At 40.3% G+C, this 13,848-nt stretch overlaps 1 protein-coding gene across 5 annotated transcripts in view; it reads left to right on the forward strand.

Annotated features, from left to right (window-relative positions):
- The first annotated feature begins 55 nt into the window (after positions 1-55).
- Positions 56-13,848, forward strand: part of ttbk1a (tau tubulin kinase 1a) — a 42,568-nt gene continuing 28,775 nt past the window's right edge. For all 5 annotated transcript variants that reach the window (XM_048987977.1, XM_048987978.1, XM_048987979.1 and 2 more), the window contains exons 1-6: positions 56-908; positions 4,104-4,264; positions 5,399-5,546; positions 5,881-5,954; positions 6,926-7,066; positions 9,533-9,637. In XM_048987977.1, coding sequence (XP_048843934.1) covers positions 4,157-4,264; positions 5,399-5,546; positions 5,881-5,954; positions 6,926-7,066; positions 9,533-9,637 — 576 coding nt within the window. In that variant the 5' untranslated portion in view covers positions 56-908; positions 4,104-4,156. The remainder of the gene's footprint in view (positions 909-4,103; positions 4,265-5,398; positions 5,547-5,880; positions 5,955-6,925; positions 7,067-9,532; positions 9,638-13,848) is intronic.

Raw genomic sequence — 13,848 nt, forward strand, 5'->3', positions numbered from 1 at the left:
GTATGGGGGTGGGGGTGGCGCATCGGGGGCGGCGGGGGTGGGAAGCGGTGTCCTCTTGCGCCGCCTGTCGCGCACAAGTGGCTGGTGTCTTGGGTGTCTGCCGGACGGGATGCTGCGCTGCAGTGCGGACAAAAATTGTGACATTAGAAGGGGAAGTAAAACGCAGGAGGATTCGCCTATTTCACTACATCTCAGTCCTTTTTAAAACACGCCTCACCTGATTTATGATTCGGGCGTGAAGAGAGCATTTTACTGAGGCGGCAGCGTTAATATTCAGTAAAAGAGTGAGGTAATGATACTGACATTTATTATGTGGCCAGTAGATTTTTTTATATATAACAGAGATATCAAAGAGGATAAACTTGGTAACTATTTTATCACCGCAAAATGTGCGTGGTGCTCATTATAGATTGTAGCTGACAATGAAATACATTTTCTTTAATTTCATGAATTGATCTGAATATGCATTGTCCAGATTTGATATCTACACTTGATATTGACTAGCGAATTTGGTTTCTGATATTATGGCAATCGCTGATTTTGGTTCCTTACGTTAGACGAGGTGTTCACGTATTTCCACGTTGGGTGGTATAGCCCTGCACTGTTGTACAATGGCCAGAGATGCATGCGTTTTTGCTCGTTTGCCGAATTTGATTCAGATTTTTCTTTAGTTTCCTCCGGTTGAATGAGCTGACCTCTCTTTTATTAAAATGAATCCGGCCGATCGTGCGAAATTGAATGAGCCCAGCGGTTAGTTGGCGGAGGAGCCGTTTTTGGTTCAAAGTCAATGGGAGACAGAGGAAGTGTTGGGAAACTGCATTGACGTTTCGCCGTCCCATGAAGTCCCAAATGAAGGTTACAAAAAGAAGACGGAAAGCAGCGCCCGACTACCTTATTCTCTGCGCCAGGTAAGATCACACCTAACGGGACATATGCGTCCTTTACCGGCATGCACCTGAAGGTTAACGCATCTGTAAGGTGAAACAAGTTGCATTGGGTGTGAATGCTGATCCCGTGGTAAACGCAGTGGTTAGTGATCAGTATCCTATTGTGGCGGTTTAAGCATCCATTCAGTATAACATGCATGATGTCATGCTTTGTAGGCGTTTAATTTACGGTGCATGTAAACTCTGCAGGCAGCTATGGGCTGCCATCAGTACAGATAGTGATGGCATGACCATAACTACAAATGGGCCAAGTGTCCGCCTAGTTACACAGCTGTAATCTAGCAATGTGTGAATATTTATTTGTATTTAAATACTGTACAGCTATGACTAACGATCATATGTATGGCTTTTTATTTAGCTATTGTCTTTGCCATTGAAGGTAAATGTTATGACTATTATTCATTTAATACTTAAAACTTTTTGCATCTTTCCAGTCTTGTTTTTGTTAAATTTAGCTATAAAGCATACACAGCAATCTCCCTTGTGTCCTGATCTATAATGTGGTTATTGTACTGCTATTACCGTGTTCTGAGTGTCCTGGTCGTTACTGTCCACACTGTCACTAAATCGTGATGTTTGCAATATCGGAAATAAGTTATCAAAGCACTTTAAAAATAAAAATGGACAAGTACACCGATTAAATAAACTGATAATGATTCATTAAACACCGGCACCTATCAAACAGAAAGTGGTTTACTCTTACCACTGATCAGTCGTGTAGCATCATCCTTATCCTATACTGAAAATGTTAATGTACATAAATAAAAGCACATATCCGCGATGGTAAGGAAGCGTATATCTAAAATGTTAAGTAGTGTGTATTAAGTATTTTTTAACTATCACTGGTTCCTTCTCAGCCCTGTATATCTAGGCAGGATCCTAGCAGCTGCCTTCAGTCCACGTGTGTATGATACGTTAGCGAGTTTAACAGATGATCTGGTAGCCTCGGCTATTGGCCTGCCCAGCGAAAGGTTCAGCCTGGAATGTAACTGGGAACCAAAGACTTGATCAGAAACATGTAGTTTTTCTGTATGATGAGGTTTTCAGAGAAATTCATGATCTTGCTCAGTTTACACAAAAGCTGTTTGCAAGAAACACGTGTTTTAGCGGCTGGATCATTATATGTTTTGCTGAAAAGATTTCATATGGCGTCTCCATCTGCATCATCCTTATGCACCTCATTTCCTGTCAAAGCCTATTAATATGTGTCTCAGATTTCCTGACCTTTGCTTACGGTTGTTTGACCTGCTAAAATATCCGATGGTTGACTGTGAAACCAGGAAAGGGGGATCCTCAGTTACCTGATACTAATTCCTGATTAGTATTGCATTTTTACTCACAGTAGGAGGGCAGTGTGTTTTCTCATGAGATAATATAGTCATTAGCTGCCACACACATAGTAAACAGAATTGAGAAGATTACATTTTTAAACTAACCACAGTGTCCTGTTTTACAAGAGGTGGATCCGATACTTCCTCTTTGCGATATTAATAAAGTGTTAAAATTACTACGCAAGTTCATGCTTGACACTATCAGGCTGGAATTTTGTAATGCTGAATTCCTAAGCTTGAAGAGGTTGTATTTGCATATTATGTTATTTGGCCTTCAAGACATAATTATTTTTTGTAAATGTGATCCATGTGTGTGTTGAGGTAAGATTATATTAGCCTGACTGGTGGCTTTTTTATAACTTGCCACTTTAACATAAAATGAAAGTACCAACAGACATTGTTACATTCTATTACATCAGCAATAACTTCTCTACCATCTAATAGACTGGTGTTAAGGGTGTTGTACACTGGACTTAGCAGTGACCACTACCAGGATGCAGTAAAGCACCACAGTTTTTGCATCTTTTAGTTTTTACATGGTTTCTACTCCACCCTATAGTTTTGAATTAGAAACAAAGTAATTATTATAATCTGTTCACTATCTGGATGGTAAACAGTATTGATGGCTGATTTTACTGTGTATTTTTGTATGTAATTCTGATTGGACAAAAAGTTTGAAACTAAAAGTGGAAGGGAGAGCCCAGTGTTGTGTTTTGAATGCCAAAATATGACAATAATATAGTAGTAATATAGGTAGCAGACATAATTGTGTGAGGCATTTATATTGAGATGGGAATAATATGAATTTGTATAGAGCATTGAGGTTCCCGAAGGCAGCCTGCAGGCTCGGCAGGGAGCATCTTCTCCTCCAAGCCTCCAGAGTCCTGCGTGTGTCTTGAGTTTGCATGTTATTCTGCGTGTGGGTTTCCTCTGAGTACATCAGTTTCCTCCTACAGTCCAGAAACACATGAATTAGGTTGGATGGTATCTTTGAATTGCACTCTCTCAGTACCATGTGATACTTATCCTAGTGCCACATGCCCTGTGCATTCTGGGATACGCTTCATGCGCATCATGGAACTGCACTGGTGCACTGGAGAGCTCTCTGTGTAAAGCTTTAGCTTGTATGATATGAATTAGCACCTGTAGATCTCAACTTCCATCTGTCTTCCAACTGCTCATCCTGGTCAGGGCTGTAGGCTTGTATCCAGCACCCCGGATGGGATGCCAGTCCGTTACAGAGCACACACACTGCACAAATTACAGACACAGGAGGAAGCCAATGGACATGGACAGGACACGCAAACTCCACACACTCACAGAGCAGAGGCTCGATTCGAACCCCCAGCACTTGAGGTGTGAGGTAATAGTGTTACCTACTGTCAACGAAGACTTATTAATGCAATTTTTAACTTCAGAATTCTATTGATATGTGAAAAGAGTGGCTGGCTTTTCCAGTACCCATATGCTGCCCATGAAAGCTTACTTAGCTGGGTATGATTGTATTGGGCCGACTGTGTACTCACCTTCAGACAGAAACACCCTTAAGTGCGGGAATGACCTCGTGCAGCTACCCCTGTCCAAATTATTGCATTGACTGGCTTTCATATTTGCTCCAGTTTTTGGGTATGCACAAAACAACTGCGTCTGTAATTGATCACTACTGTGCCATTAGAGATGAATGTGCTCCGAGTCTTAAAATGGAGAAGGTGAATGGAAAATGACCCAGCGCTCAATAACAGAAGGAAACACCCCCTAAGTGCATTAATTTGCTTCACAGAGGATGACCGGGCAAAACTGAGGTATCTTGCTGAACTCCCTGCAGGTAAATGTGGCTTGTTTAAGTGTGGAGCTGCTTGTGGACTCACTGGCCGGCAAATGCAGCGCCAAGAGCCAGCCAACCAGGATCACGAAAACATGAATGGTGCCGGGGAGCAGGCGGACATCCTGGCACCCAACTGCATGGTCCGGGACCGATGGAAAGTGGTCAGTAGCTGCAAACTCTCGTTTCCCATTGTCAGAGACCCTGGATCATCCTGCTATAGAGAATGTCCTTTAAAATATTTGTATTTCATTACTAAATTAGTGTAGGGCTCATTGAGCAGTTACCAAAATGCTATTATGCTTAATTGTATACTAAGTTATATACCATAAACATTCAAAAAGAGTAAATAGATGCCATACTACTTCTGAAATTTTGATTTAGATGTATCCTAGCAATGAATAATGAAATATGGATCATTATTAATTGGGGGAAAATGCTTAAAATTAAATTAGTGAATGGATATTCTCTTGTGTAAAATTATATAGGACAGATGAGAATTAATTGCATTGAAATATGTTGAATGACGTGTGTGCACGTTAAGGTAACATTTAGTTACTTTATGCTAATTGTACTGTTTAGTGTTCTGTGTATTGATAAATATGGAGATGATCACAGTGGGTACAGATCTTCATTTCAGTTTATTTACAGTACTTCATAAATCATCATCAATAAATGTGTAGATGAGTATAATATACACTGTACATTTAGCATTTAGTCCAGTTGCTAGAAAGCGATGAAATCTGCATCTGTATTGTACCAGAACAAAAGCACAGTATTTCTTAGAATAGCATGTTTTCTACTAGCCTTAGATTTTTTTAGATGGGACAGTAGGAAAGAAAAACCTACTTTATGCCAGAAGTAAACTACAAAGACCCAATACTCTTAGAAGCTTAAGATCATCCCTTTGAAACTAGATGGAAAGACAGAGCTGTGAAATAACAGTATGGGTCCTTTTTTCAACACGTACTTGCTGGGAGGGATCCTCAGTGGAACGGACCTTGAAGTGACTTTTAACGATTTCTCGAGGGCAGTGGAAATGCACAGCCATGGTACCACAGGGAAACAGGCCTCTTAATAAGCTACACTGTCAGTCTGTGCGACGAGACACCGTGATTTAATTTTGTTTACAAACAAATGCCGTTTCAGTAGAAGTACTGAGATGCTACCAGCTCAGTAAGTAATAGAGGGTTGTGGAAAAAGTGTCTGTTAGCCCAGATCTGCTGGCAAGATGGGTGCATTTCCTGCGAAGCAAAGCTGTGAGGTTTGAAGTGCATATTTTACTCTGACATGCTCAGTTGAAGAAGATCGGAGGAGGTGGTTTTGGGGAGATCTACGAATCCGTCGACCTGTTGACGAGAGAGATCGTGGCCCTGAAAGTGGAATCCGCCCAACAGCCCAAACAGGTCCTCAAGATGGAAGTGGCGGTTTTGAAGAAACTGCAAGGCAAGTTTGGCCAGAGCTGCTACATTTACCCAGGCCGTGCTTTCAGGTTAACATGGGGAAGGGCCTCTTGTGTTTTTATAGTATCTGTGCCTTGTGTGATCGAAAGGGCACAGGTGTTTTAAGCATTATAATAATTATGAAACATATTTATATGTTATATAACTTTAATTTCATCAGACATACAGCAAAATTTTTTATCCACCCACCTTCCAACCATCTCTGTTGAATATATTGAGCATCAGTTGAATGTAGAGAAATGTAAAAGATTTTTTTTGTTTCTGTGTTTTTTTTTTTATTTATATGTTTTTTTAATGAAAAAAAAATTGTGTTTCAGGAAAAAATCATGTCTGTAAATTTATTGGATGTGGGAGAAATGACAAGTTCAACTACGTAGTCATGCAACTTCAGGTACATGATTTTATGCTTCTTGTCCTTCCTTACTTTTAAAAGTTTCACCTTTTTAATTATTTTATTTGAAATTTGTCAATTGTGCATTTGCGGATAAAATGTTACTTTGTTTTTTACATTATAACCTCTTTTCTGAAATGCTGTATTCTGTCTCAGATGCTCTTAAATGGTAAATGTTGCAGACAATTGTTAAATGTGTATTAAATACGTATTTGCAAACCACAATAATAGGAAAGCCATTGTCCTCCTCACAAAAAAGCTGACCAAACGACTGAAATGAGACCACAAGAGTCATTAGGAAATGATAATGAACGAAGGAACAGCTGAATGTCAGTGAATCCAGTAGCAAATGTATGTGTTTTGGCTCTAAAACAAAATTACAAAAAGCAATAAAAGAAAATTATCTAATTAAAGTCCCTGGACAACAAGAACACAAATTCACAAACCCATTTTGGGGCTGTTCCTCAGAGTCCAATTCTGTACCTAAGAGGTACATTTACTTACATTTTCCTTGCCCCCTCAATAGCATGGTATCTTATAAAAGAAAAATGCCATTTTACTTATACTATTTCTATACAATGTCTGAGTACAAGATGGCAAGTCATACTAGAACACTGGCTTTCAAAGAGCTGGGTACTTCAGACATGTTAGAATTTTTATTTATATTCTTTATTGTGATTTAGGTTATCCAGACTTAAGCTGATTCGTATAAGCCAAGAGACACTATTTGGAATTGGGCAGGACGATACAGCGTAATAATACCGCTAGATTTAGCGTCAGCAGAGCTTAATTCTGGTTGACTGTATGTTTGAAAAGCGCAATGTTAATTGAGTTACTCTCAGTATGGTGATCTTTAGTGGAAAGTAATGGACCCGCATTAGAAAACGACCTTCAAAACAGACATTCGACTGTATTGAGAGTTGAGGTAGGTTGAGCGTCATGTGAGAAGGGTCCGCGCTTTTCCTCTCCAGGGTAGAAACCTTGCGGACCTGAGAAGGAGCCAGCCCCGGGGAATCTTCACCATGAGCACTACTCTGAGATTAGGAAAGCAGATCCTCGAATCAATAGAAGCCATTCATTCTGTCGGGTTCCTGCACCGAGACATCAAACCGGTTCGTATTTTTCTATGGCTGCCTAGTAGCTCTCTGTTATCTGCTCTTTCGGTGAACTGGAACCTACAGACAGGGAACGGACAACTGTGAGGGTGCTGTGTGGGGCATGACATCCCAAAGTAAATTGTAAATTATGTTTATTCTTAATTCTTATTCAGTAGTTTTTTTCAGTGAGATCCTAGATTCAGGGTGGTGCAGTGGTTCAGTGGGTACTGTCACCTCACACCTCCAGCGTTTGGGTTTTGAATTCTCAGGCTCTGTGTGGGTTGAATTTGCATGTTCTCCCTGTGTTACCAGTGGCTTTCCTCTGGGTACTCTGGTTCCCTCCAGCAGTCCAATGACAGTCAGTAGGAAATTAGGTGAATTGGCTTCTCTAAATTGCCTTTAATGTCCGAGTATAAGAACGTGTGTGTATAAGTGTGTGTGAATCAGGTATATATTACATTGTGGGGACCAGATGTCTACAAAATGCGATAGAAACCTGTTATTTTGACATGGCGGGGACCAATGCAAATGCAATCAACTAAAAATCAACTGAAAATGTCAAAAGTGTTTAGTTAGGTTACTTATAGTTAAGGTTAGGGCTGGATAAGAATTCCCATAATGATATGAATGCAGTGTGTGTGTGTGTGCGTGTGTGTGTGTGTGCGCGTGTGCGTGTGTGTGCCTCCCACTGGTCTGGCATTGTGTCCCGGGTGTCTCCTGCTTGTGTCCTTGTGTTTTCTGGGAAGGACCCCAGACTCACTGTCCATTGGTAGCAAATAAGAGGTTATGGAAGATGGACAACTTTCCCATTCCTCATAAGTTGCAGACATGGCCTATGAGCTCTTAGAAGGAAGATTCTACATGTATGATCCTCTCGTATGTGTATCGATAATCACAACGACATGATCGCTCAATTAAATCAAGTGCTGCAGTAGCTGCAGATTTCGGGGTCCGTTTAGTTCTTTATTATAATCCCATTGAAGTTCAGTCACCTTGGATTGTCTCATGCTGCTGACATTAGCGGCCCCAGCTCCCTCCGAGGGCACAAATCTGCAGGTCTGAGTTCTCTGCAAATTTCCTTTCTTTAAATGCCGCAGGTCCAGAGGTTCATAAACCCAGCGGTAGGGTGGCTGTTGCCACCTCAGAAATGGAGCATGAGGTCCCAGAGAACCGGCTTTTGTGACTTTATCCTCTCAGTAAATGAGTTGGATGTGATACATGGAGCACGGTGAACACCTTCCGTTATAAGCCATTTCAAATGAACATTTCTTCATAAAATTGTCATTTCTCGACTTTGGTATGGAACAATCAGTACAGTCATAAAGATGAATTTGTTATATTAGCTACAAGTAATGGTTCTTGTACGAAAAGAAAAGCTGAATTACCATAATATTTGGACCAAAATGGAGTCGGGTAAGTGATGTTGTGGATTTAGGGGTCATAGTGTGGAGTGTTTCGAGCTGCTCTTAGCTTCTGTCAGAAGAATCTGCATGGCCGTGTTTGTACAGGCCAAAGACACGTCTTTCATGTCAGGGGCTCTGTGTGACTAGTGTGTGTGTGTGTGTGTGTGTGCGCGCGCATGCGTGTGTGTGTATGTGCATGCGTGTGTGCATGTTTGTGTGTGTGTGCGCATGTGTGCATGTTTGTGTGCATGTGCTCGCATGCATGCGTATGTGTGTGGGCACGTGCATGCATGTGTGCATGTTTGTGTGCGCGCATGCATGAATGCATGCGTGTATGTGTGTGTACGTGCATGTGTGTGTGCATGTTTGTGTGTGTGCGTGTGTGTGCATGTGTGCGTGTGTGTGTGAAATAGACTGCTGATCTGTCCAGGTGTATCCTGACCTAGGTTAGATTAGTTAGACTGGATCTCCAAGACTCTGAATGGACAAACGGTCCTTCACGATCAGTGGAAGTGTACATTTATGAAACTAGGCTAATAAAATTTTAATGTGGGGGTTGATTCATTTTATTCACTGTCGCATGATTCCCTGTGTATTCAGAGAAAATGTTACTCTATGCACTGTTAACAACAGCAATAAAACACTTTTATTTAAAAATGCTCTAGTTTGACCAGACCACAAGGCAAAATCATCCACACATTTTATACTACCCCCCCCCACCCCCCCAAAGTATAAATGTGTTTTATCTCTATCCACCCATCTTCCCAGGCAGCGTAGGGGATACACTAGTTGGTGATTGTACTGCATGTCATGTTTAATGTTTTTAGGGTGGGATTCCATATGTGTTATTTTTGGTTGTCCAAACTCTTTTGTTATGTTTCGTGTTCTGTGTAATATCACAGACAGATCCCATCAGTTACCTATTAGTTAATTATTATAATGAGATTGGTTTGTCTTTATAAATAACTGCTTGCACTATTGAAAACAAGGCCATCAAACTTTGCACCCCATGTTCTTTATTTTCATACTTATTTGTGAATGATTACCATTTTCAAAATCCTGTTTTTTTCATTTACAGTCGAACTTTGCAATGGGACGGCTGCCATCTACATACAGGAAGTGTTTTATGCTGGACTTCGGCCTTGCGAGACAATACACAAACACAAGCGGAGAAGTCAGACCAGTAAGTTACCTTGTTCCAGCTATTTACCTGCTATTGCACTTAGCCCAGCTGCTAAGCAGTAGCAGAGTTAGTCTGACAGCCCAGCGCGGTACCTTTCAGACCTGCTCCTGTGGGATCCCACTCACATTGTTGGTTTCTGTTCTGACCAGACTCTTAATGAACTCCATTTTATTGGCCTGTTATGAAGCAACAACCTAATTTACAACCATTTAATTTGCAAGGAGAGATGGGACTATTTTTAGTATATTTGTGTCTGTAAGAAGAAAACATGCCTTAACTTTAGTAGGGGAATTTGTCAAAAAGTTGAATTTATTTCAGTTTGGATAAATCAGTGTTTGATAAGCATCCGTAAGGTATTAAGTAATTAATGCAGTTCAATAATCTGTAATAATTACTCTTTTTGCTACTTATTAGTCAAAAAATGAAAATCCAAGAAGATATTTGGATAATTGATGATTTTGGAAGTTTAAGTGTTTTATGTTTAGTACAGTTTAAAAATGTAAAGCAATAATACAGGACTACAACGATTGAGTAACTCGAATAACTTGATAACAAAAAATCCTCGATGCAAATTCTTTGCTTCGATGGTTTGTTTCATCCACAAAACTCTTTACGGCTCAGTGATCACCGTGTTTCACACGAAACTCCCATAGGGATCCCTTGAAAAAATGGCAGAGAAATTTCCGGCAAACGCCCGGGTCTTGGGAACGGTGAATAGTTCCAAACGTTGATGTTCACGGAATAGAATCACGTTCACTTCCATTGCTTACCAAGCATTTAAAGCGGTATGTTGATAAGGCCACTTAAAAAAATTGGTTCTCGTCCCCGCCTGACCCGCCGAAATGCCTCCGACCCGAATTTTTTTAAATTTTTTATTTCGTAAAAATCGGATGGAAAATGCCCAAGAATGACGAAATTTGAATTTCCCGCGCATTCCACATTGTGTAATCTTAGTCTTGGAATGGTTTCATGAACCTAAATTTGTCTCTACCTGAGGCTGGTGCAAAGATTTAAATCTGGGGAAGTGATGTGGTACATGTTCTTAAGTACTTGTTTGTAGAGTTGCATTTCCTTGTTCAACCATTCAGGTTCCTGTATTTTGTAAATTCCTCATGTCTTAACATGTTTTAATACACTTTCTTTCTAGATATATATTTTAAAATCTTGGTTGTTCATTTAGAATGCATGGGAATGACAAACAGAATATTGGTTTCAAATAGTATCATTTTTATATTCACGAATGAAACATCAGCATAAAGTATCCAAATCCATAGCTGGGAAGGCATTTATGAGATACACATGGATCAAGGAATTTACATTCTTGTATTTTCTTACATTTAATATATTTGAAACGCAACAAACTGGAAGAACTGAGGAGGCGTACTAAGTAGGTCTGCTCTCTTCGGTATGTATTTTCAAATATGTATTTTCTTACATATTTGAAAGTCCAAACAGTCAATCAAAATTTGTAAAATAAAAAGAAAAAATTTTTTTTTTAAATCCCTCCCGCCCGACCCACCCCCTCCAAAAAAAAAGGACGAGAACCAATTTTTTTTTTAAGTGGCCTAAATAAAAAAAAAAAAAAACATTTAATACATTAGGTGTCATTAATATACTAAATATTATGCTGTTTTTATGTATGTATGTGCTCATCATTAGCTGTTAATGTTTATCATAATTAATTATGAAGGTAGCTTAGCAGCTATTGAGGCTAACACTCCCATTTCACTGACGATTTTATCAACTACCATTGAAGCGGGGTAACTACAGTGTTGTTCTGGTTATCAATGGCTTCATGATAACAGTTAGCTGCATTGCTACCCTGTTGATACACCTGATTAAAATGTCAGTCTACAACTCTCCTCGGGTCATATGGTTTAGTCAATTTACTACCAAGTTTATGGCAATGTTTGGTAATTTATTTGCTAAAGAAAATACCGCATTCTGATAGTGTCTGTATTTTTAGGTGCGCTTTTTGAGTGCAAACATCGCTCGAACGAAAAGCGCTTTTGTCGCATTATTTCATCTCCCTCACGTTGAATTACTTAGAATATCATTGAAATAAAATAAAAACTTCTGTTTGTTTGCATTGACCTATATATTTTACCCATATCACCCCCACCCCAAGTGCAAGGTGTGAGTGTGGTATTACATATATAAGTAGTTTTCGCAATGTTTGGCAAATTTACCTTGTTTTATGGATAAAGAATGACAATGAATTTTGAAAAATGGTGACTTTTCAGAGGTGGGTGCGTTCTATACAAACAAATAAACCAGAAGGCATATATTTTACCTGCCAGCCTTCATGAAACTTTACACAATATTATTATTTGTACATTATTTTTTATTGGACACTGGTTAAAATATCCTTGAATGTTTCATTTCTGTGTTAATTGATGTGTAAAAAGCATTTGTGTCAAATGATATTTTCCCTAAAAAATTAAGGAATTAAGTTTTAGCATGCTGGATGCTAAAATACCTACTTCCAGCTTGTTGATGGACCAGTGCTAGAGATTATTATTATTATTTTTCCAACTTACCTACAAAATTGCACTTAAAGACAAATGTCGTTTGTAACCTGAGGATTTCCTGTAAGCTTTCTCAGCCGTGACTCTCTATATCAGAAAGGTCGGTGTGCTTTTGTTAGAGATGTGCTTTTATTGCATAACCTTCACCCATTTCCGGTGGGATAAATTTTTAAGTTAATATGTTTACAGCAGCTTAGTTGCTATTTGCATGAAGGAATACTATTAAGTCGGTATTTTAAGAAATTACAACAGCAAACTGATTATTGAATGTGCAGTTTTACTCATGTAGTGGAAGGAATATGTGCTTTATTATGATGTCAGAGAAGGTCTTTGTCTCATTGTTGTGTAATTGAATTAATTTCAGAACTTAATTTCAGCTACACTTTTTAATAGATACAACTGTAGTTAGATATACAGTATTAACGTAGCATTTATATTTATTATAAATGTTATTTTTTGACACTCCCAATATCATGTGCATATTCAATTACAGTACCATTCTACAATATTATTATTATTATTATTATTATTATTATTATTATATACACTGACTCTGCAGTGGGCAGTGTAACACTGACCATGCGCGATTGTGTACTAGGCACTACACTGACTCAGCAGTGGGCAACGTAACACTGAGCATGAGCGATTCTGTACTAGGCGCTACACTGACACTGCAGTGGGCAGCATAACACTGACCATGCACGATTCAGTACTAGGCGCTACACTGACTCAGCAGTGGGCAGCGTAACACTGAGCATGAGCGATTCTGTACTAGCCGCTACACTGACACTGCAGTGGGCAGCGTACCACTGACCATGAGCGATTCTGTACTAGCCGCTACATTGACACTGCAGTGGGCAGCGTAACACTGACCATGAGCGATTCTGTACTAGGTGCTACACTAACTCTGCAGTGGGCAGCGTAACACTGACCATGAGCGATTCTGTAATAGCCGCTACACTGACTCTGCAGTGGGCGGCGTAACACTGACCATGCGCAATTCTGTACTAGGCGCTACACTGACTCTACAGTGGGCAGCGTAACACTGACCATGCGCGATTCTGTACTAGGCGCTACACTGACTCTGCAGTGGGCAGCGTAACACTGACCATGCGCGATTCTGTACTAGGCGCTACACTGACTCTGCAGTGGGCGGCATAACACTGACCATGAGCGATTCTGTACTAGCCGCTACACTGACACTGCAGTGGGCAGCGTAACACTGACCATGAGCGATTCTGTACTAGGCGCTACACTGACACTGCAGTGGGCAGCGTAACACTGACCATGCGCGATTCTGTACTAGGCGCTACACTGACTCTGCAGTGGGCAGTGTAACACTGACCATGCGCGATTCTGTACTAGGCGCTACACTGACTCTGCAGTGGGCAGCGTAACACTGACCATGCACGATTCTGTACTAGGCGCTACACTGACTCTGCAGTGGGCGGCATAACACTGACCATGAGCGATTCTGTACTAGGCACTACACTGACTTTGCAGTGGGCAGTGTAACACTGACCATGCGCGATTCTGTACTAGGCGCTACACTGACTCTGCAGTGGGCAGCGTAACACTGACCATGCGCGATTCTGTTCTAGGCGCTACACTGACTCTGCAGTGGGCAGCGTAGCACTGACCATACGCGATTCTGTACTAGGGGCTACACTGACTCTGCAGTGG

This window comes from Brienomyrus brachyistius, chromosome 20 (assembly GCF_023856365.1).
Source record: "Brienomyrus brachyistius isolate T26 chromosome 20, BBRACH_0.4, whole genome shotgun sequence".
In the NCBI taxonomy this organism is placed as follows: Eukaryota; Metazoa; Chordata; class Actinopteri; order Osteoglossiformes; family Mormyridae; genus Brienomyrus; species Brienomyrus brachyistius.